The following is a 24,915-nucleotide window of genomic DNA, read 5'->3' as shown; positions in this document are numbered from 1 at the left end:
GCAGGCTTAGGGAAACTAATCACTGTAGCAGACAGACAGGGAGATTAGAAACAATGCAAACACATGCTAGTGTTTCATTTATGCGTCTGGGTGTTGATATCCCTACAGAGCATTTTAAAAAGCTGTTCTCTGTGTTGACTTTTATCAGCGAGTGTTTTTGCTGTAGGGATATAAATGTGCCTCTTGTTGAAAGGCTCTTTCCAGTTTGTCTTTTCGCATTTCTGTCACTAACAAAGGATTTACTGAGGTAAAGACCTTTGCACTGAGTATTTTGGTTTTTTTCCCAAAATTGTTGCACGTTGCAAGTTTGATTTCCTGCATTTTTTGCTTTTTCGAAAGTCTGGAGTTGTTTGACCAAGAAACAGTGAAGGAAATGGTTCAGCGTGACACATCCACAACAAGAGAGAGTCAACAAAGCATATAGTATTCTTTCATATACAGATAACTCATTTTAAACAGGTCAGATAGTGACATTCAGGTGGATGATGATGTCGAAGAGGAAGATGTGGTATGCACACACACACACACACACACACACACACACACACACACACACAGTGTGGAGACAAAGGAGGACAGCTCAGTCCCTTCATGCAGCCACGGTGCCAAATAAAGCAAGATGGGGAGAGTGTGGTGACAGCTCGAGAGGTAACTGTAAGGGAGGGAAGCAAGGGAGGAAATGTGTCTTTTTATTTAATCTTATAGTGCAAATTTCCACATCAGACTCAGTGTGCAAAGTTTATCCATATAATGGTTTTTGTTCAGATGAGACTGAAAAAACGCATCAGAAAAAAAAGGCCTTAACTGTTGAGATCTGCAAACAAAGAAACATGAGCTGTCAGATGGTTTGTAAACAAGCAAAGCAAATAGTTTATCCAGAACCACCTTAAAGTATTTCACCGATATAGAGTCCTCACAAGTCTGTCTGTAGAAACACACAAAGACTTTTGAAATTGGTGCTACATGACAAGAGAAAACAGAGAAAAAGAGGGCCTTCGCTCAAGGTGTAGAACAGCTACAACTACCAGAATGCACTGCATCATATTAGAAACATTCCCAGTGATGGGTGATGTAATCCGAACTGGTCCGTTCGAGACAATGTCAGATGGTAACAAACAATCTAGTAATCCAGTTTAGCAGTAAACTAAACATGTTTCTGAAAACATTTTAGGCTGCAAAAACAATATCATGGTTTATATTTGATCAGCGCAAGTTTCACTGTCTGATCTGTTTTTTTTTTGCCTATGTTCTCACCTTGCAGTATGCAGTGTCATGCCCACTTCCTGTTTTCAAACGCTTGCTGTTACAGCTAAAAATGGTACTGAAATGTGTTTCCAAAAACATTTTAGGAGAGAAATAGGAAGTGCGATAACATAATATTGATTTATGTTCAATCAGCAATGCCTAGTTTTACTGTTTAATCTGATTTCTGATTCCAGAATTTTAGAGAGCTAGAGAGAGAGAGAAAGAGGGGGTCCATCTCTTGAGCTGCTTGATCTTACTTGTGTCCATGGCATGGGTGGCGGGCAATATGAAAATGTAGTGCAGTTCGAGCAACAACCTGAGAGCCACTGAAATTCCATCGGATACGTCAAATATGTCAAATAGGAGGAGGGATATCGAGATACTGGTTACATACTACACACAATGTTTTGATACAGAACTGAAATTATACCTTTAATTGGCAGTCAAAAATGTCATTAATAATCCCTTATTACACAGTAAAACTGTGCGTGTACAGCTATGATATGTGTGGTAGGTAAGTTAAACTAACAAAACTGAGGTTGTTTACATAAAAAAGTCAAATTGTTGCGTTAGTCCGACTAAAACTGGACTTTTAAAATACATGAAAACATGTTAGTTTATCATAACTAGCAAAATCATACTAAATTGAATCTCTTAAAGTTGGACTTACACATCCAGATAATGCAGTTGGTGGTTGACTTACTCTTTCATGTATATGCATCAACTGGACCTGAACTGACCTAGTTGTTCTGAGCATGCTCCACAGTCCCCCTGCTGGGCTTTGACCTGGAAGTTGAACTGCATAAATTTGTAGAAGAAAGCTGTGAAAAACAAAAGAAGAGGAAGGCAAGAAAACAAAGCAAGACAAAGCTCCCAAGTAAAGTATAGAGAATGTACAAAAAGTACAGTGCCAAAAAGTTCTAAATGTTTCACTGTTCAACATGCAGCGTGCCGCTAACTTGTTTGACATGTGACGTGATAGGTCAACAGGAGGCAGGTCCGCGGTGGAGTCGGACATACTTCTGTCAATAAATGGATTCTCCTACAGTGCTTGTATATTGGGACAAGGACAGGATTCACATTAATGGCCTAATGGAGCTATTACCATCGCTCCAGTTAACTGTGCATGGAAACGTATTGAGAGGTGGGTTGGAGGGTGGGGTTATTCCCAACCTGTCCGATCATCTGACTGCTTGTGTTTCTTGAGCTCTCTAACTACTTTTTAGTGGTTTTGCCAAATCTCAGTGATAACCTTCAATAAGTAATGATGGTCAAAACCATAAGATAAGATACTCATTGGCATCATGTTGATAAACCCTACAAATGGAATAAAAAGGTACAGGCCTTATCTTCTATTACTAATATTTTTATTTCAATGAATATGGCCAAATACAGCACTTTTCCATTGCCTTATAAAGTGTCTGTAGCCACGTGGCCTCAGCTGTATATATAAATATGTAAATATGTACTAATAAAACCATTAACTAAGTGCAGTTTGGTGGAGGTGTTGTTGTGCTGCAAAGATATCAACCATCAGTGGTTATTGTCACAAAATGAACTTTACTAACTGGTTGCTGTTTGGCCTTTAAAATACACACAAAGCTTCTTTGTTGGTGAATATGTGCGAAACTGTAGGCTAGGAGACTGAAACAATTGGGCTAATTGTAAATATTAATCTGCATGAGTTGTCCCTCCTCTCCGAGCCATCTCAGCTACTGACTTCATGACCCTCGTCACAGTTTCCCAAAAGTTTATCTGTTATTAACCTAATGTTATACCCTGTGAAACCTGAGCGAATTGTTTTGATTTCTTTTAAATACTTGGGAGGAAGGCAATGAGCAACTTGTGAAGAAATTACTGAAAAATTTACAAAAAAAAAGTGTAAAAACTACAACAAAATTACCTAAAAAATTTAAAAATGAGAAAAGGAAAATTAAAAAACAAATAAACTTCCAAAAAAGTATTTAAAAATAATTTTGTAGAATAATTTTCAATATATATAATTAATGTTATTATAAAAATAGTTTCCTGGACATTATTCCTGCTCTCTTGGCCAGGTTGCTCTAGAAAAAGAGACTTTATAGCTAAGTGAGTCTTTTACCTGGTTAATTAAAGGATATCCTCAGTTTATTTTTAATCAATTTAAACCTACTAAGTTCTTGCAAGTTGCAGGCAATTTCTTGATAAGTTGCTAATTGCCTTTTTCCCCATGTTTCTGAAAGAAATCAGAGTTCAAAGGTTTAAATACTTTTGAAAGATGTCTGAGAGTGACACGAGAAAAAATGTAACAATCCTGGTTTCAAAGGGTTAATGAAGGGCCATGTTTAGACTGTTCCCACAGTCTGAAGTATCTGAAGTGAATGTGTACATAACCAACTGTACACATACAACCATACAGTAATTAACATTCAGGGAAAAGAATACTATACAGTTTAGTTTGTTTGATACTTTTTGAATTTTCTTGGAATTTTTATTATAGGTGATTGAAAAGTCAGAGGAAAGGTTTTGAAATGTTCATATAAATAAGTGGGAACCCTGTACACTGTAAGCCTCAGCATTTGCTGAACAAGGCCGTGGGTTACCTTAGCACATCTAAACAGAGCTAGACCTCCCAGAGCAGCAGATATATGCTTATTGCATATCAGACAAAACTAATTAAGGGATTCTTCTCAAAAATGGTTGTTTATGACACGTGTTTATGAGAAAAAAAAGATTTAGGGGCCAATATGTCATAATTAGATTGTTGAAACTTCTTAAAACATCAATTTAATCCAGTTTACCGCCATGAAACCAGAGGCCTAGGTCTCCAGGTATCTATTATGATCGATATTTCATTGATAGCCATTTCCCAAGTTATGCCAGGGGACATAGCCAAATGTTTGACAACTTGGTGTTTTATTGCATTTATTTGAAGTGCCTGTGAGTCCTAAAATGTTTCCGTTAGCCAGAAACAATCCTGATGAATCAAAGAGATGGATGCCATATATTTATAATTACATTATAATAGAATATAAAATAATTTAAAGGAGTGATTTATTAAGGGAAACCAGTATTAGTCTGGGGATTGTTTACCTCAATTGGAGAAGTTAAAAGTCTGTAAATATTAGAAAAAAAATTGTAAAGGTTTAACATTGATTCAAAGGGCGACCCGTAGCTTACCTGGTAGAGTGTGCACCTCATATAGGTTGAGTCCTCGGCAGTGGCCTGGGTTCGATTCCGGCCTGTGGCCCTTTGCTGCATGTCATCCCCATCTCTCTCCCATGTTTCCTATCTCTCTAAGCTTTCTGAACAATAAAGGCATCTCTGTAGCATGTGTTTGCTGCCAGCTATTGACTTTTGTAAATTGATAATGCAGTTGGTTCTGCGGGGTTTGAAAGGGAAACTATAATATTTAGTGGTGAATTAATTAACTGTATTGTTTTGACAATAGGATACATTGATTGTATTAATTTATTTTAAAACTTTTGAATTTTTTCCCCCAAGTGCTTCCATGTGGTAGTGTCATATACACAACTAGATCACTTCTTTTTTTCCACACAAATAATCATCCTAATTTCTGGGTTTCAATTATAAATATCAACACACACTGTTAAGCATTTACACAGCAGTAATCAGAGGTAGTATAGGTGAATGGTGAAAGAATGGGAGAGAGTGAATTCCTGTCAGAATGGACCAAAGAAACTATGAATGCAGCAGACAGGTACACTAGCATACATTCATAGTTGTTTGGTAACTGAGGGTAGCTACTGATAGGTCCTGGGTGGCTCTTGAGCTCTTAAACTTTTACACAGTTATGTTTGATTTTTACCTGTTGGGTTGATGTGTAGCCACATGTTACAAAGAACAAAAAAAAAACACCTGTGTAAAAATAAAGATGGGAAGCTCGATGCCTGTGTGTATGGTGGTCAGTAGGTGGGTTTCCATTACAGATTTGCGCAAAAATTAAGTGATATTTTTTAAAATGTCGATAAAACACAATTGCGAGATGACTGCATTTCCATTGAGTGACGTTAAGCTACTTCTCTTGCGATGTTCTGCGACTTCTCCTTTGGCTGTAACATGCCAAGAAACATGGTGATGGATGTTGAAAACATCAGCATCTTTATTTCTATTGCAGTCACCGCACTAGCCGTCATTATTTACAATCCAAGGCCATGTAGGCGTGTCATGGAGCGATAATGGAAAGGTGAGCCTCTTATATGTGGGAGCGGTCACATATGAGGGATATCTGGGAGGAGATAGTCCACTATTTCACATAGGAATAGTGGATTCAAAACTTCCTGATAATCTACAACTTTTGAACAGTGATATGCTGCAATATCACCTCTTGTAGCTCCTGCTGCATCATGAGGGAGCTATTTCCTTAGCCATAGCATCATGTGAGCTAGAAAAGCCCAAAATTGTTTCCATTGCAGTTTTGCAAAATATGGCTTTTTTGAATTGCTTAAAACACCACCTCATGGGAGCGTAAAAACATTTGTTCTTAAAATTGTGTTTTAATCAAATGTATTTTATATACATTATTTCAAATTGGGTAATTTGCGGGTTAATGGAAACCGTCCTATTGTAGCAACATCAGTTAATTATGATGGACATGCTCTGCTGTGGGGATGCTGTGGCAGATGTGTCGTGCCACTGTGTATTTTTTGTCGTGATTATAGATGATACATTGTGTGAGTATTCATTGTGCTCAGGTTAGTCCCATGTTCGTCAGGGACTAAAGAGTTCAGTGTTTCTACCTGAAGACTGATATCAATTTCTTATCTAAGTTGTTTAATCACGTAACTCCTCCTAAAACCACAACTTGTTTTTATATTTCTGTTTGTGTACGGATTAAGCTAACTACATATGTATATGGGCTCATTTTCTGTATTTGTGAATTTGATACAGAGCCAGGCAAGCTGTTTTCCTGTTTCCAGTCTTTAGACTTGAATACACAAGGCCTAGCATAAAGACTGAGTCCAGCTCTGTGCTCACACACACGAGACTGATATCTCAGTGTTGTAATGTCACTGCTGGTTTTGAATTCTACATCAGTAGAACTGGAACTGACAGGCCAAAATCTGACTTTCAATAACAGTCCAGGCCTGACATATTAGGGATCTGATAGATCAGCAGAATTCTAATTTCATTTACTTTGTAGTGTGAAATTTAATTTTAGAAAAGGATAATTTGTTATACAAATGACATCATATTTGTTGTATTCCAACATTATTTTTAGGTAAGTGTGTGTTCCTCTCATTTGGCTTGACATGAGTTAGTACAGTACATGCAGAGGCAGTGAGAGCTGAAACAGAAGGACTTTATGATCCAGGCAGTATTGTGTGTACTTTGCCTTGCAAAGCTGTTCTGTGATTTCATTTTAAAAGTGGGTTTGCACAACTGCTGTGTGTTGCACTCAATTTCTTTGTAACAGCAGATTTATTGACTTCATTCAAAAGCCTGGTTTACATCTTAGCTGGAGAAAACATTATATTAACTATTTGTACGATGTAAAAGTACGATTTTAAGAATAACATGTATAATACAGCTGAGCATTAGACATGTACCTTATTTAACATGCAAATGTTATTTTATTGAACGTCATTATTAAAAAGTTACAGTATTAAACTTGCTTCATGTAAAAGTTTCCTGTAAAAGAGGAGATATGAGTCTATTATTGGATGCCAACATCACTTTCAAACTTGAGCATGTATGGTCATCCTTTTAAATTGGACAACCAAAAAAAGTAAAAAAAACAAATTTGGACTTTTTTCTGGTGCAATCAAGGTTCAACCATCACATTCTCATTCCAAGTTATCACAGGTTGCTACTTTGCAGCTGACTTGCATGTTTACTTATTAAGTTTTAAGTATCCAGCATCTGCTGTTTGCTCTGGGATGCCGCAACAAAGGCACATGGTGAAATGACGCAGCACATCATTATGTTCGACAACACAAGCACATGGCCACCAACACCAGAATGTCAACAAGCACACGTACTGGCATGGACAGTTAGAATTAGGGAAAGGAGGCACATGGTAAAGTGTATAAAAAAAAACCCCCATCACATTCAGATGGGAAGCAAACACTGGACTCCCGTATGAAAGTCCAGGGTTTGTTGGACTCATCCACCACACCTTCCGCCCACCCTAAAGGTGTTCACATGCTCCTTATTTTACGCCCTTACCAGCCTTTGGCAGTGAAAGCAGGTGGCATAAATTTGTCTGTCTAATGCTACAATTTGATAGGCTATTTGCCAAGAACTGTCATTGGCTTGTAGTTGTCACTGTTAAACAGCGGGACGTGCAGGCTTCGACTTCTGAATAAGTAACATCTAGTGATGGAGTTTAACAATGTACATTTATTCAAGTACAGTACTTGAGTACCATTTTGAGGTACTAGCACTTTACTTGAATAAAGTACTTTTAAAGTACTTTTCTGCTACTTTAAATTCCATGCACCTTAATTTAATTCAACTTCATACTTCCATCCTCGATGTTGCTCATTCCTAAGTCTGCGCCTGCATGTCCCAGTGTTGTGGCTATTCAGAAGATTACTGTTTTATCATAGAGCTGATCAGATTACCTCCAGTAACTGAAATTAGTTCAAACAAGTAACCACTATCATGTTCACTATCCGATGTTTATAACAAAACAAATTTCATGAAAATCCATGCTTAGGTCACATGGTGACAACTGAATAGACAACTGCTGATGAAGATCAAAAAGTCCAACATGCTAATAAGTGATAAAGGTGGAAATCACCAGAGGCCTCAAGATACAGTATTATCACAATACTTAAGTCATGACACACCATTATCATAATTTTAAATGTTTGGCAGTACGCTGAGTATTGCAATAATGTATATTGTGATGTATTAAAATGTATTTTTTCGATTGCAAATAATGACCCCATAGGAAAAACTGTCCTTTTTTATAGAGATTTTGGCTTGACTTTAGATGTCTTTTCATCAAACCACTTTCACATTCTTTTTTAGTTTATTATGTTTCAACATTGGGTTATATTTTACCAGAAAATCATGTCTTCTCACCGCTCTGCGAGGTTTCAGTTTACTGGATATTCACCTTGTCCAGATATCAAATAATAATAATGTATAAACAGTGTGCATAAAGTGTAGCTGACAAGGTGGCTTCGCTGCTCTGTGTTTAATGAATATCAATGAGAGAAGACGCAGAGATGGATTTAAGAAGTTCCTGTTTCCTGTTGATAGAAAATTGGCTCAGGCAGGAGGGCTGTGACACAATCCACACACTCACTCACAGCTCAGTGACTCACCTGTCTGACTCTCCTCCATTGTCATGGTGGATGTTCTCAGCTCATATAAAGAACTGATCATTTTCATTTACAGCTTGTGTTTTCTGTTCACTAGTTAGCTCGCTGACCATACACAGTAATGGATATTTTTCACCTCTATACTGGTATACAACTATATGAAGTGAATAGTGTTGGATTACAGGAGAGTGTGAGGCCATAATTGTAATTTATGGAAACATACAACTGCCAGGCCAGAGAAAACAAAGAAACAAACAAACAAACAAAAAACCAACCAAACAAACAAAGGAACAAAAAAACAGATCGTTATCATGTAATAAGATGAAAACTTTCTTGTTCTAAGCAGATGTTTTCATGTTATAACAAGTGGGACCGATGTGATCTTTTGGTAGCCCTGTACTAAAGTAACACTAATAACAATACTACCAATACTGCTACTTCTACTACTACTACTACTACTAAAAATATGTATAATTATGACTTTATTTATATAGCAACTTTAAAAACAGAGTTTACAAACTGCTTTGATAAACAAAGCAAAGCAAAAGTGGGATACACAGAAAGTCAGACAACAGAAAGCCAAACAGTCCTGTTGAACACAAGCAAGAAGAACTTGAACTTGAACTTGGAGTAGAGTTAGGATCAAATTAAAATAAAGGACAAATAATGCAAGATGCAGGACATGAAATGTCAATATAAGATAATACAAAGAAATAGACCAGAAACAGAAACAATTAAAGCTGCAAGCAGCAATGAACGGGCCCTCACACCCCCATGTACTTCAGGGTTCTGGTGGGACTCCAGCTAATTTGCTCCTTTATTTCTGTGAAAGTCGGATAATATACGCAAACAGTTTGGACCCTAGAGTGAGCTACTTCACATGGTGTAGTGCTTGCAGCGGCCACTAGGTGGCAGCAGAGGAGAGACAAATTCCATATCGTCTTTGTGTACATCAGTCGTTGACCAAACCATGTAAATATCATGTAAATCCAATGATAATTGTCCCTCAAGGCTTACTTCCTGTTGCCAGTTGGTGGCGCTAGTTTTGCGCGGACCATTGATAACTTTAAATCAGGAAGTTCTTAAGATCATACAGACAAAATTTCAACCGGTTCCTTTTAAATGTGTAGGCCAAGTTGATAAAAGTATATAAAAAGTTATTTCCTGTTGCCAGTAGGTGGCGCTATAACGTCTAGTGAATATTGTTATACAGATGTGTTCAGGGCGGGACCCTTATCAAACCTATACAGTTTCAGGCAGATTACCTGAACAGAACAATTTCCTGTTGTATGGCAAGACATCAAAATTGTACGCCACATGATGGGAAAAAACGTAAAAGTTTTGCACAGACCTGTGATAACTTTTCATTATCAAGGGGTTGAGAATGGACACACCAATTCAGTCAATCAGGTGAATCCTATAGAACAAGGTGGCAAAAGTACGAGGTTCGAAATCGCCCGAAATCAGCACAAAATTCAAAATGGCTGACTTCCTGTCGGGTTTGGGCGCTGTTGAGCCATTATGCCACGCCCATTTGCGAAAAATAAGAAATTTTGCTAGGCCGTATGAGTGTACAAACTTTCATGAGTTTTTGAGCATGTTCATACCTCCAAAAATGCGATTCATTGGAGAGAAAAATAATAATTATTATTTGCATTCCAAGAGGGTGCTCGGGCCGTAATAAAAGCAATAAAACCACACATTAAAGGAAATAAAGCAGATAAAACATAAAATAAAAATGTAAAATAGATACAGAAATTTAGAATAAGCAAAAATATGAAACAAAAAGAAGAAATCAAAAGACAAATTATAAAAAAGGATATTACATAAAAGCGAATCTATAAAAATGGGTTTTAAGAAGAGATTTAAAAGAAGTTACTGATTCTGCAGCCTTATTTCCTCAGGCAGGTCGCAGCAGAGGATGGCAAAAAACATGGTCACCTTTAGTTTTAAGCCTCAACTTTGAAACAGCCAGAGGGGCCCCACCTGATGATCTGAGACTGTGAACTGGCTCATAAGGGGTCAACATTTTTGTTAAAAGTGATCACTAAAATCTTAAGTCTAAAGTCAATTCTTAAACGAACAGGGAGCCAGCAGAGAAAAGCCAGGATTAGGGTAATGTGATGTCATCTGTTAAAACCAGTAAGAGACCAAGCTACTGCGTTCTGAACAAGTTGGAGACGGGAAAGTGATTTTTAATTTATGCCAGAGAGGAGGGAATTACACTGAGTGTAAATGTGGATCATTTTTATAATGTTATTATATTGTAGCCAGAGGTTGTCTCCTTCCCTGCCACTGTATGGCACTGTGCCAGTTTACCTGGCACCCTGATAACTGTGTGGCGCCAGGCACGCCTATACATACAGGTGGGCCCGTACCTCGGTGTCTTTCTTCTCCCCGTGGTGGCATCTCGCTGGCAGAACCCTTGTGTCCGCCTGGTAAGTCATTATTGTCTGCCTCCCTATGTGCTGGTTCATTTGGTTTCCCTGCTGATTATTGTCATGCGTTTTTACGCTGCAGTGTGATTGAGCCACGGCCTTTGAGGCTCACCTGCCTTTTCTGTGAGGCTGCGCTGTGGCTTTCCACGTGATATGTATAGGTCAAATTTACCATAAAACAATGTTACATTATTTCATCTGCTAAATTATATGGTTGTGTGCCTTTTTCTTTTTGTTAGAGGCTCCGTTCAGTCGTTTGGCCATCATCAGTCATCGCTTCCTGGGTGCCAGCTGCTGTTTTGGCTCTTGGTGTTATACCCGTTTTGGGCTAGTAAACTATATTATAAAAACTTTATTTATAGAGCACCTTTTATTAACAGTTGTTTACAGACAATGCAAGGTAAGGAACTCAGGAAAATAAACATCATCAAACATGCCAAACAGAGAAAGGGCTAAAACAGTCAAACTAAGAGGCAAGAACAAAATGTCAAGGTCAACAAGATTACAGCACTAAAAGGAATAAAAGTAATAGGGCCGGCAGATCTCGAATGACAGTTATACAAATGAATTAATCAGTTTAATAAAATTTAGGAATAAAAGCAATAAAAGACCATACAAATAATATAAGAAGTACTTTAAGAAGACGACATTACATTGGAAGGAATAAAACAAAAATAAGAAGATAAAAACAGAGAAATAACAAATAAATGAGCAAGTAAATTTAAAACATAAAAAAAATATGAAGAACAGGAACATCATAAGGATAAGGCATGGATAAAAAGAGTGAGTGATGAAATGAATGAACAGATTAAGAGAGATTAAAGAGCAAATAAATAAAGATAAGATCACATAAAAGCAAGTCTGTAAAAGTGAGTTTTAAGAAGTGATTTAAAAGATCACTGATTCTGCAGCCTTATCTCCTCAGGCAGATCTTTCCAAAGCCGAGGCAAAATGGCAAAAGCACGGTCTCCTTTTGATTTAAGCCTCAACTTTGGAACTGCCAGAAGGGCTGCACTTGAGGGTCTAAGGCTGCATGTTGCCTCAAGAGGTCAGCATTTCAGAAACGTATTTTGGAGCAAGACCCAAACGTGCTTTGAAAGTGATCAGTTAAATCTTAAAATCAATTCTAAAACAGACAGGGAGCCAGTGGAGGAAAGTAAGGATGGGAGTGATGTGATGTCGTCTGTTAAGCCCGTAAGAAGCCTAGCTGCTGTGTTCTAGACCAGTTGGAGGTGGGAGAGTGATTTTTTTTCCCCACAATATTTTTATTCAAATTTTCCATATTTTAAAATACATCTCTTATACCATATAACACATAACATGTAGTTGTGACATAACACAGGATGAAGAATAAAATAGTATTTCTAAAAACAACAAACAAACAAACATATATATATATATAAAAACTAATAATAAAAAAACAACAAACAAACAAAACAACAACAACAATATGCCCCTTTTATGTTAAAACTGGTAATCTATACAAAATGGAGTACCATTGTTTCAATAACTAAATAAATATGAGACATGTTCAAAAGATTTAAAACAATCAAACAAACAAATTAAGTACATAATTTACACAGGCTCGGAATCTGCATGGCCCACAATTAGTCAACCCCTTGATTATATGACTGATCTAAATCCTTCATGTAATTCATAAAGGGACTCCATATGTTTTCAAAAATATGCTGTTTACCTTTTAATACATACGTAATTCTTTCTAATAGGAGGCATGATAACATAAGTTTTATCCACTGATTTGTATTTGGGTCTATTATGGTTTTTCCATAAAAGTGCAATACATTTTTTAGCACAAAGCAAGCCAAGGTCTATAAATGCACGTTCACTTTCACTATAAATTTGTTTCACTGGATACAGGCCCAACAAAAAAAGTTTGGGGTCCAGAGGGATTCTTTTTGACATGATCTTCTCAATTAAAACTCTCAACTCTTCCCAAAATATTTGTATCTTTCTACATTGCCAAATACAGTGAAACAATGTTCCTCTGTTTTCTGTACATCTGGTATGTTCTTGTTCCATCGGTGTTACATAAGTGATTTATATTGTAATAATTTAAGGCATGCACCAATAGATTTAGTATGGGTATCAGCACAAGCTTTATTCCACTCCTCATCTGAGATATCAGACTGCAAGTTCTCCTTCGAGGCATTCAGCTTATATTGTGAAGATTCAGTTGAGTAAGATGTCATTGAATTATAGAACTCTGATACGATCCCTTTTCCTAAGCTCTTCTTTATCATCATTTTTTCTAAGTGTGTGTGGGGGTCTGGTAAGTGCATTATTTTGATTTGCTTCAACAAAGCTCAATTATAACTCTCAACTCATTAAAAGACATCATGGTATCTGAATCTGTTGAGTAAAGATCCTGGATCATTTTAAGTCCCTTAGAATCCCATGATTTAAATGTTGCATCTGCTCTTCCGGGTACAAAGAACTGATTGCCCCATATTGGACTGTACTGCGATAGCAAATGTGGCTCTTCTAAATATTTTTTATACTGCATACCATATCTTAATCATGTGTTTTACAATTGGATTTTTAGACTGTTTACATACTGTATCTGAGTATATGTATGAGGGAAGAGGCGTTTTTAAACCATGAGATTCCATTTCAGTCCAATGCGGAGAATCTTTTGTTGAAGAATAGAACATGATTGATCTCAGCTGTACAGCCCAGTAGTACCATTTTATATTTTGACATTTCAGACCCCCTCGATCAAATGGTATATAAAGTAAAGACAGTCGGAGTCTTGCCCTCCTATTATTCCATATAAATCTTACAAATATTTATTTTAATTTAGAGAACAAATTTGGAGGAGGTGGCAAAGGAATGTTTTGAAATAAGTAGAGTAATTTTGGTAATATATTCATTTTCAAAATATTTATTTTTGAATTATAGATACTGGCAGAGACAACCATCTATCAATTGATTCATTAATTTCTATCATTAATGGTTCGTAATTAGCATTTCCCATGGGAAGGAGGCCCCATGTTGCCTCTTCGGGCTGTGCCCGGCCGGGCCCCATGGGTAAAGGCCCGGCGATCAGGAGCTCGCCATCGAGCCCAACTCCCAGGCCTGGCTCCGGGGGGCCCCGGTGACCCGCGTCCGGGCAAGGGAAACTTAGAACCATTTGTCGTATCCATCAGAAAGGGTCCGGTGAGCTACACTTTGTCTGGTCCCTCCCCTAGGACCTGTTTGCCATGGGTGACTCTACCAGGGGCACAAAGCCCCCGACAACTAAGCTCCAAGGATCACTGGGACACGCAAACCCGTCCACCATGATAAGGTGGTAGCTCAGGGAGGGAAGTTGTTGTGTTGTGTCACCCTTTTTGCTTGAAAAGGAACTGTATTATGAATCAGAATCATAACTCCTCTGGCCCGTGATGTCAATGATGCTGAAAATACATTATCCTGCCACCTTCTCCTTATCTTTATGACATCTTCTTCTAGTAGATGAGTTTCTTGTAGAAGTACAATTTTGGAGTCTATATCCTTTATTTTATTCATGACTTGCTTAACTTGTTTAAGCTTCTGTAGACTTCTGCAGTTCCAAGAAACAACATTAAGACTTACTCCTTGAGACATCTCTAGAGAATAGCAGATTACCTTGTAATATAAAAATTAGTATATTAGTATATTAGTATTGAGGAGCATAACGAACCTGGATGCAACAACAAACATCGTAGACACTGAAAATGAACATTCCCCTTTTCCCTCTGTCTTGAAAACCCCCCCAAGAACTTTCTGTCTTCCGCCATTGCAAGTGACCCTTCCACACTTGGTGAAGATCAGTCCGCACACTCTTTACTTTTTACCAATCAAACATTCTCTACTGCTATTATTGTGACATCTTTTACCGCTCATTTGCAACTTATGAATTAGGTTTGCTCTGAACCAAAACCTCTTGATCATTTCAAATATTTATCCAACTTGAGAAACAGAATATATACACCAGGTATATATTTAAGAGCTCAGTGAATAGCATTATTCGTGTGTGTTTTGAATATCAGCATCTGTCTATTAATGTGTGTGTGCGATGTTATGTTCACATTTGTTAAATATATCTCAAATATGTATGTAAAGTTCGAGGTCTGTTGTAGGTTTCTTCTTGTGTACACACACACAGCTGTGCATGGATGCATAACAATGCGGACTGCTATTCGTACCAAAATGTCAAATCCTTGGCTGAATCAATTTGTGGTAGTTATATATTTTAGCACTAAAATTGGAATTACTTTTCATGGTCAAATACTCATACCATTTCAGTTATTTGTGTTAAGTTCCATCCAGTGTCCCTCTGAACCTTCTTAATAAAGATCCTGAGGTTGCGCAGTATTCTGGTGGCCAAGTCATAGTAAAACCTTACTTGCTGGTCCTTGTACTGAATGTCTTTGGGAGAGTGATTTTTAAGTGATACCTGCGAGAAGGGAGTTGCAGTAATCCAGTTGAGAGAGGATCGGGGAATGATTGACTTTTTTAAGGTCAGCAGGTTGCAGAATGGATTTGATTTTGGATATGGTTCTAATGTGGATGTAAGAGGACTGGACAACTTTTGTGATGCGTTGATTGTAGGTAAGATCTGAATTGAAAGTAACTCCTCAGTTTCTTGCTGTGTCAGTGATGTTTGAATATAGTGGACTGAGGGAACTTTCAATCTGATGCTGGATCTGAATTCTGTATATTTAAACAAGATTATTCTGGATTTGGAGTGACTGAGTTGTAAAAAACTTTGGGTCATCCAATATTTAATATCTTTAAGGCAATTAAAAAACAGCAGCTAGGCTTTTTTGGTCACCAGGTCTCAGTAGAAGGTATATCTGTTTGTCATCTGCATAGCAATGGAAAGAAAGGTTATGGCGTTGAATAATAGGACCATGTCAGAGCATATAAATAGAAAATGAAAATGGACCTAAAATAGAACCTTGCGGTACACCACAGGCAATACGAGAGGTGGAGGATGTGTGGTTACCTATGGTGACCACAAAGGTTCTGTCTGAAAGACAGGGATAAAACCAAATCAGTGAAGTGCCCTAGACACCAACCCAGGTCTTGAGATGTTCTATTAATGGCATGATCAATAGTATCAAATGCCACACTTAAATCTAAAAGGATAAAATAGCGCTCTTTCCTCTGTCAGCAGCTAAAAGAAAGTAATTTGTTAGTTTGAGGAGGGTGGTTTCTGTGCTATGTAGAGCTCTAAAACCTGACTGAAATTTTTCAAAGATGTCATTTTGATTCATAAAATCTAAAAATTTGGGTTAAAACTACTTTATCTAAAAATTTGGATAAAAACAGGAGTATAGAAATTGGTCTAAAATTACCAAGAACAGTAGGGTTAGGATTTGGTTTCTTTAAAAGAATTTTCTTTTTGTTTTGGCTCTTTTGGTTATACCTGTTTTGAGCTAGTTAACTGTATCATTTAGGCTCTTAAGCTATATCATTTGGCTCTGTTTGGGGCTCTTAAAGGCTCCCATACTGCCAGACTGCCAAATACGAGTCCTCCCTACGGGGTCTGCCCGCATTTAAAGGGCACCTACAATTTTGATTTCTACCTCAGTTGTATCAATTGTAACATTTCTTTGTATTTTGTTTATTTGGATTTGATTTCTTTTGTGTTTCATTTTTTTCATATTGATTGTTTTTAGCACTGTTTGGCATGTTTTTAATATTCCCTTTTCTGCTCGTCAGGTGCTGCGGGCCTGAGGCGGCAGTCCATTCCCTGGTGGTGGTTCCTCACGATTCCTCTTTTTTGTGTTAGTGTGTGTTGTCACGGGTGTTTAGTTTAAGGACCCCTTGCCCTTTATTGCCCGTTAAGCCCCAGCCCTACCTTTACCCCCTGTGCTTGCCATGTGCTAATTTTATTGTTTCATTAACACTGAAGTTATGACATTTTAACTTTGCTTTGTTCATAAAATTATTTTTTTAAACTGAAACATTGTCTCTTGCCCCGTGGTTAAAACCATCCTGAGTGACCTTGTTGATTCTCAACTTGGCTTTAGAATTTCCCAGAGATGACATTCCTCCAGGTGGCGTTGTCGCAACCTCTCCATTCCCTGCTTGCGCCACAATATGAACAAGTTTTTATCAAACATTCTTTTAGTGGGGCCGTTCTTGTCTAAATGTGGCCCTAGGATTGTATTGTATCACACTGTATTTTCGTCCTGGGTTTCCTGAGTCCTCCTCACTCTTGTTGCCAACCACACCGCATAATTAGCTCAGCCCACAACCCTTAGTTTTAAACTGGGCTTTGATTCTTTGATTCTTGATTCTAGTATAAAAACCTTGTTCCAAATGCTGTTCAAAAGATAAAATTCTACACCCCTGCTGTCAACGTGTGTCTCCACCACGCAGTGAACAAAACTCATTTGAAGCAGCTACAAAACTGGACCTTAAAGAATTTGTTATGCAACACTCCTCAGACAGTTGTAATTTCTTTGTATATATAGCCACTTTATCAGTGGTGTTTTGTACACAGGGGAGAGGTTAATGGTCAGGACATAGAGAGATAATAAATAATTATCTTCCTCTTCTGAGCTTCAATTATTTAGCAGTGATATAAATACACCCAGATGGCCCGGAGAGAGACGGAGCGATGAGCTGGAGAGCTGAGAGGTGGAAGGGGATGGAAAATGTGATAATTGATTGTGATAATGAAGGAGTCGAAAAGGGACAGAGTGGGGGCAAGTCCAGATGGGAAAAAATTGGCCACGGACTGTAATTTTAGGGCCGTGGGTGAAGGTGACACATGGCGGAGGAGGGAGCAGTCACACAGGAGCTGATGGGAAATGGAGAAGCCGACTCATGACAGCTTGGAAGATGGACACCAGCCAGACTGTCTTTTGTCAAGCTCAGTTCCTCACTCATTTCTCACTTCAACAAGGTGGAAAAGCAACTTTTATATGCACAATAAAGAAGCTGATCCATTTATAATCTTAGAATTGCAGCATTAAAATGGTGAACAGGGCTGGCCTGATGGTGAAACATTACTGAGGGAGGAGGAACAGGCAGCAGCTGCACCAGCAGCAGGTCCTTGCTGTGGCCATAGCCTTCAAAGAGAGCGGAAAGGAGTTGTGTGTCAGTGTGTTTCAATTTGTGTGTTCATTCAAACTTACAAATGTTAAGCTCATTCAAGTCAAGTCAGTTCAAGTCAAGTCAATTTTAAAGCCCATTATAACAAAACACAGTTTGCCTCAGAGGGCTTTACAGCATATGACATCCCTCTGCCCTTCGACCATCACATCTACGAAGGAAAAACTCCTGAGGAGTTCTGAGGAGAGATCCGTCCTTTCACCGTGCCCCTTTACTCTAGCTGTGTGTGGTTCTCATAATTAGTTCTGTGTATGAATACTTGTGTCTTTCCCATTGTCAGTACATCACTTCATAATTTCATTTTGCCAGCATGTGTTGGTCTCGTGGTCTTCCTTATGTTCTCTGGGCCATCATGGTTTGTTCTCAGTTTAGTTTTGGTGCCTCTGTATTTTTTCTTTGAGTTACATCTGCCCGCATCTTCAGTTTGGTTGCCAGCCTGCTTTGGAGGAGTTTTACCAGCTGCGGGAAAGCTTTTGTTCTCCTATCCTGCTTGCGGTGTTTTGGAGTCCTCTCTTGAACTTTTGTGAAACGTGATACATTTCAACTTCTTTTAGAGCTTAAATTTCAGTTGAATCTTCAGTTTCACTCAACACTTGCAACTAAACTGATATTTGAACTTCATAATTTGCTAACACAAAAGGAAAGTAAGAAAAAGTCTATTCTTTCTCATTCTGAACAAAAGTTAACTTTCTAAATAACTTACCACACCCAACCACTTTTGTTTGGCTGATATAGTTTATTATTCTAAAGTGGTTGAGTAAGAACACTTCCAGATGTGTTATAAAGTATCATGCCAACCCCCAAAGTGTGCTAAGATACGTACAGAGTACACCGAACAAACACATGATCAGTGCATGTGCTGTTAGCCAGCTTCCAACTTCTGGCCTTACTGTCTTTACACTAGCTGTTTGAGGAAAATGAATGCAGAATATACAAACAGTCAAGTACACACCTTCACAGTATAAGTAACATTACTCACATTATATTACTTTATTGTCAGAAATAATCCTGAAATTTGTCTTGCATCCTAGGATGTCAAGTGTTTCAAATAAATACACATAAATACAAACAACATTTAGCCAAACAACAAAATCATGCAATAAGTTCTACAAATCTCAATAGACAATCCAACATGTTTGTGTAACAGCTCTTTCTACCTTGTATACATTTTGCAAACCAATTACAATTCAGACAAAATCAAGACAATAAGAATCCTTATCAATACCAGGGTGGTCAAAATCCCAGACCATCTCACTGAGGAATGTGATTAAATATGGAAGGATATGTCATCATCTGCTTTTATCAATTTAATAAGAATGCTGTATCATGTTGGGGCACATATAAATGGGAGTTCATCGAGCAAGCCCACATACCAGTGAGATCAAAATGCAACCATGATGGCACCAAATTTGAGCTTGTCCAGTGGTGTGAGATGGAATCAACAAATACCGGGAAATAGGGGGGGCTTTTTAACATTAAAGTTATAATGCATTCTATATCAAACTGTGTAAAATAGACTTATTTGACTTAAAGCAAGGAATCCTATCAGGTGTGCCCTGTGTGCTGTCAGTGGGGACACAGAAGTGTCTCCAGATCAAATGGTTATATGAAATCCCTCTAGTGCATTCTGGGTCTGCTGTGAGGTCCCCTCCTCGCTGGATGTGCCAGGAATACCTGCACAGAGACGTGCATCTAATCAGCTTCCTCGAGAAGAGCAGCGGTTCTACTTCGCATTCCTCTTGGGTGTCTGAGCTTCTTGTCCTGACTCTCTATATGACCACAAACACCCTGAGAGGGAGACTCATTTTGTCCTCTCAAATTCTGATCTCATTCATTTGGTCAATACCCAAAACTCACGATCAAGGCTGGAATGTAGATCGATTAGCGAGTTGAGACCTTGCCAGTAAAGTCCTAGTCCAGTAAAATGCCTGCATCACTGTGGAGGCCTCCAATCTGTCAAAAAGCATAAAAAACCCAGTATGTAACACATTCTCATACCAACTCGTCACATGGAGTCGCTCTGTCAGTGACTTTCTGCATCTACTTATGACGTTTTATGCATCCTTCTGCATCAGCTGTTTTTGCTTCACGATGCAGTCATGGCGATGTCAACAAATGCACGTGGTGGGATGAAGCAGTATTGTCCTTATGTTTAAACAACAGGGTGGACTATCACTATGGGTAAATTAGGCAACAAAGTCACATGGTAAAGTGTAGAATAAAATAACACACACATCCACACAGGAAGCACAACTGCACTAAAGTCAGTTGTTTGTGGGACTCATCCACCTCCCCACACACCCACCCTACTGTATAAGAGTACTTGCACTCCTTATATTACCTGTTATCAAGTGACACTGTCTGTGAGCAGTGCATGTGGACTTGGCCTGTAAAAATGTATGATAGCAGAACCTCTGGTTCTGTCCAAGTGCGTTCTCATCAGACGTCATTCAGCCACGTTCTTGGTAGGCCATACTCTACTTGTGAACAAACTCTATAGACACTTGAGCATCTGCACTTGAAAGAAAAACGTATTCCCAACAGCCGCTAACATCTGGCTTTTGTATGTGATGGGAAATCTATCAATCAGTACTCACACCCAGGTCAAATGACTTTGCACGAGTCACAGGTTATTATGGGTTCCAACTCTGATAGGCAGTGTCGGGAACACAACACTAAAGTTAGTGTATTCATTTTGGCTCCTTTATCAGTGAGAGTGACTGAGTGAAAGGGAGACCCAATAAGTGAGTGATGTAAAAAAGAAGTGACCACTGTATCATTTTCACTGGCCTCCATTATGCTTTCTACCATTTAGTAGCCTGTTTTCTGGCCTGTCTGTGATGTTGAATGTGACACACCAGTAAAAATGCAATGAAAGATTTGCTTGTCTGCTGCAGAGCTGGGCACACGGCTCTAGTCTACTGGCAATAGGAAAGGAGTCTATAGGGTATTTTTTTGTGTGTTTTCCAATGTTTAAAAAACCTGTGAACACATAAAAATTTTTGGTGGAAAGTACAGAATAAACATGCAAATAAAGTAAACACAAGCAAATGAAGAGAACTTGTTTAAAGCTTTTACACTGTTTACAAAGAAAAGGCTATAAAAACACTGGCAGATGCAGGAATGAATTCAGAAAGTGCAGTCTAAAAGACTGAAGAGAATTTTCACCTTGTGATGTTACTTTAGAAATACAACAATTACACTAAATTAATCATTTATCCTCGTTTTATGTGCAAATGGTTTTATTCATGAGCCAACATTCCCTAAAGCTGCACTGAAATGTGATTTTTATAAATGAACCTAAAACTTCTGATACAATTTACAATACAATTAAACACAGAATAGCTTAAAAAAGATTTTTTTTGGTCTGCAATCTCTGCACACTTATTATTTACTCTCTCTGTTTTTAGTCACACTAACACTAACGGCAGCTCTAGGGATGGCAGTGCTATTCAGGGCATCACTTTGGTCTGGACTGAAATGTCTCAAGAAATGCCAGGAAATTTTGTACAGACATCCGTGTCCCCCACAGGAGGAATTGTGATAATGTGGTGATCCGCTGATATTTCATCATCAGGTCATATTTGTTTAACACTGGTGTATGACCAAATATCTGCAAAACTAATAACATACCCGTCAGCCTCAGCTGCACTTGGTGTGTAGTGCTGATTAGTAAATGTTAGCAGGCTTTCAGCCTCACTGTGTAAAGTATAGCTTCACAGAGCCTCAAGTGCCTTTTATTTGCTTATTTTTTAATTTTTTTGTTAGTGTTTTTCCCATTGGAATAGACCAGGAATACTCAACTTACTTTGCTCAAAATGACAGGAGGCCAAGGGCCCATACATGTCTCTAGGACTTTTGGACGTTTCTTGAATTTTCTGATGTTTCTAGGAATTTTGGACATTTTGAAGATTTTAGCATGTTTCTAGGATTTTTAGACACTTCTAAGATTTCAGGACATTTCTAGGATTTTAGGAAGTTTCTAAGATTTTATGTATTCCTAGGATTTTAGGACGTTTTTAGGATATTACAACATTTCTAGGCTTTTAGGACATTTTTAGGATTTTAAGACGCACCAAGGATTTTAGGAGATTTCTCAGACTGTGAGACATTTCTAGGATTGTGGGACATTTCTAGGATTTGGGGACATTTCTTGGATTTTAGGATATTTCTAAGATTTTAGGCCGTTTCTAGAACATTAGGGTCTTAGCTGTGACCTCTGTCAGGGGATGTGGGTGATCCTCCACTAGCATTTTTTTGATAACCAAGCTCTATTTTGATGCTGTTTTATGCACTCTGGCACCTTATGTAGCCTATACTAAAAGGAAAAAAACAAGTTCCAGTGTGAAGCACTTCATCATGCAGTTTATTGCGAATTAGAAAATGGGATGTGTGTGTGTGTGTGTGTGTGTGTGTGTGGGGGGGGGGGGGGGGGGGGGGTTAGAACGGGGGTCGTAACTGAGCATCACTTGAAATGACCCTTATTTGGAGTTTATATTGGGCTATGCTCTGTAGCCTATTGCTTGAATTGACAGGCATTTTGTTTCTGTTGTTGAATGCTAAATTAATACAATTATCGTATCACGGCTTCATATAGTAACATTCACCACCTGACAACTGAGTGTCTAATTCATTAAAATAAATATGAAGCACTCTCCCCTGTTTTTTCCCATAGGACTTGAATGCAGCATCTCAGGCTGCATCTCTCAATGACGTCACTGGTGAGTGAGGGAGTGTGGAGAAAGGGAGGGAGCTCCACTGTGAAACGCCGTTTGTGTGTGCGTGTGATAAGTGTGTGTGTGCTTGCGTACACAGCGGCTTGCCTTCGGAAGCAGCTCGACGAGCAGCGGTAACTGACAGGATTGAATCTGGACCACGGACCACGCGCGTAGTGAGCTCTGTGGACTTACTGTGGACAGAAAGCACTTTTCCTCCCACTGCTGCAGACACTGGCTTCATCTGCTGCTCATGCAGCGGCAGCCAGCCGATGAGAAGCTGCTAATCCAGTTGGCGTCCAGGATGTGTGAGTATGACTCTGATGCAGAGTGGGATTCATGAATGACATGCTGAACTTTGTTGTCAGTGCTGGAGTTGACATGTAGTGACATAGCATCGGTGCTGTGGCAGCGTCCACAACACAGCAGCAGCACAGCGCTGTGGATCCACTCACGGTGTCAGACAGTTAGTTTGATGTGATGTCGCTGGTGTGTGTGTGTGTGTGTGTGTGTGTGTGTATGTGTATGTGTATGTGCATGTATGCTGAGCTCAGGGCACAGCCAGGCTGCCATCTTCTCACACTTCCACTCTGCTGTTAAAGGCATTTTCAATCATTTCAACATCACACTCTCTGGCTAGTGAAGTAGCCGCTGCCTGTAGCAGTTGCTCGTGGGCATATTCCTGCGCTACACGTGCGCTCTCATCACCCGCGCACGGGAACTCCGACGCGCTGTCACGCACGCGGCAGCTTGTATCTCTCTCCCTCTCTCTCTCTCCGTGTGTGTGTGTGTCACCTACAGTACAGTAGGTGTGTGAGCGGCGGTGTTGATGCATTGGCTCCATTTATCAGCTTCTGTCATTGGTCCACAGGCTGCAGGTCTGCAGCTTGCGACTCTGGCAACAGCTCGTGCGGGTGAAGTGAAGCTGAGCCTGCCGGGATATCAGTCGGTCATTGTGATAGATTACAACTTGGCAGTGATAAACAACCCGCGACTTCCAGGGGAACCTAACGATTCACTGTTAAAGATACAGACTGATGTTACCTGTAAGAAGACTGACGGTACTAGTATTAAACATTTAAAACCTCAGCAAAATGGCTTGATTTCTTTCAGAAATATGAGAAGGCGGCAATTAGCACTGAAAAAGGAAATTACTCAAACATTACAAAAAGAAAAAGTAAAAAATACAAGAACATTAGGCTACCTATACATTTTTAAAGGAAAAAAAAAACCCTGAAAAAGAAAGTTTTAAAAAATACCTGGAAAAAGTCCTTAAAGGGATAATTAAAAATTTTGAAGTGGGGTTGTATAAATGTCAGTCGACACACCCCCAGTTTGGAGAAGCAGGCTGGAGTCTGAAGTAGAAGCTAAGCAATGCTGCTGCCATCTTGCAAGAGTGATGTCATTGAGAGCCGGAGTCAGAACATCTGTTCCACCAATCACGAGCAGCTCAATCGAATGTGAGCGCGCTGATTGGTTTTCACAGCTGTCAATCATGGTGGAAAATCCCATTTGTAGAATTAAATAACTCATTAAAACCGAAATTTTGAGCAAACATCAGGGTGACGAGAACTACCTTCAGTAACAGAAACCATCACTGGGAAACATGTATTTGTACTTTGAGTTTTTAGTTTGGTGTATGTCCATTCACTTACATGGAGGGGTGGGCTTTATGACCTATACTTCAGTCAGACACCAGGGGGCGATCCAGACTGAAAACGCTTCACTCTGTGAGAACTGTCATGTTGTGCATCTTTATATACGGCACAGTCTATGGATAGGATGCAGTAGGTTCCCTGGCTGTTCAAACATAAATTCCTAAGGGCTTTCTATGCCTCTTTGTGTCTTTTCTTCATGCATTCATTGAAGGTTATGTTCTGTTAAATGCTAGCATTAGCTGATTTTAGAGCACTGACCTTTTACGGTGGTGGCACCTATAAATCATTGTGTAGGAAAAAGATGTAGAAACTAGATGTAAGTCAAGTGAGAGAGAGAGAGAGAGCTTGAAAACAGTTTTTTGATAAACAAAGCTTCTTGTGTGGGAAACACCAGTCCAGCAGTGTGGTGCTGCACTTCTGGCATTTTTTAGTCTGTGTGCTTAGCAGAGTCTCAACTTTGTGTGAAATGCTGTTC

At 38.9% G+C, this 24,915-nt stretch overlaps 1 protein-coding gene across 1 annotated transcript in view; it reads left to right on the top strand.

Annotated features, from left to right (window-relative positions):
* Positions 1-22,950: 22,950 nt before the first annotated feature.
* The window catches only part of LOC121958210 (gamma-aminobutyric acid type B receptor subunit 1-like), an 87,411-nt gene continuing 85,446 nt past the window's right edge, over positions 22,951-24,915 (top strand). The window contains exon 1 of the mRNA XM_042507080.1: positions 22,951-23,090. Within this exon, the coding sequence (XP_042363014.1) occupies positions 23,036-23,090 (55 nt within the window). The 5' untranslated portion in view covers positions 22,951-23,035. The remainder of the gene's footprint in view (positions 23,091-24,915) is intronic.

The sequence above is a fragment of the Plectropomus leopardus genome, chromosome 18, assembly GCF_008729295.1.
Source record: "Plectropomus leopardus isolate mb chromosome 18, YSFRI_Pleo_2.0, whole genome shotgun sequence".
NCBI classification, from domain to species: Eukaryota; Metazoa; Chordata; class Actinopteri; order Perciformes; family Serranidae; genus Plectropomus; species Plectropomus leopardus.
This window is presented reverse-complemented; position numbering and strand designations above follow the sequence as displayed.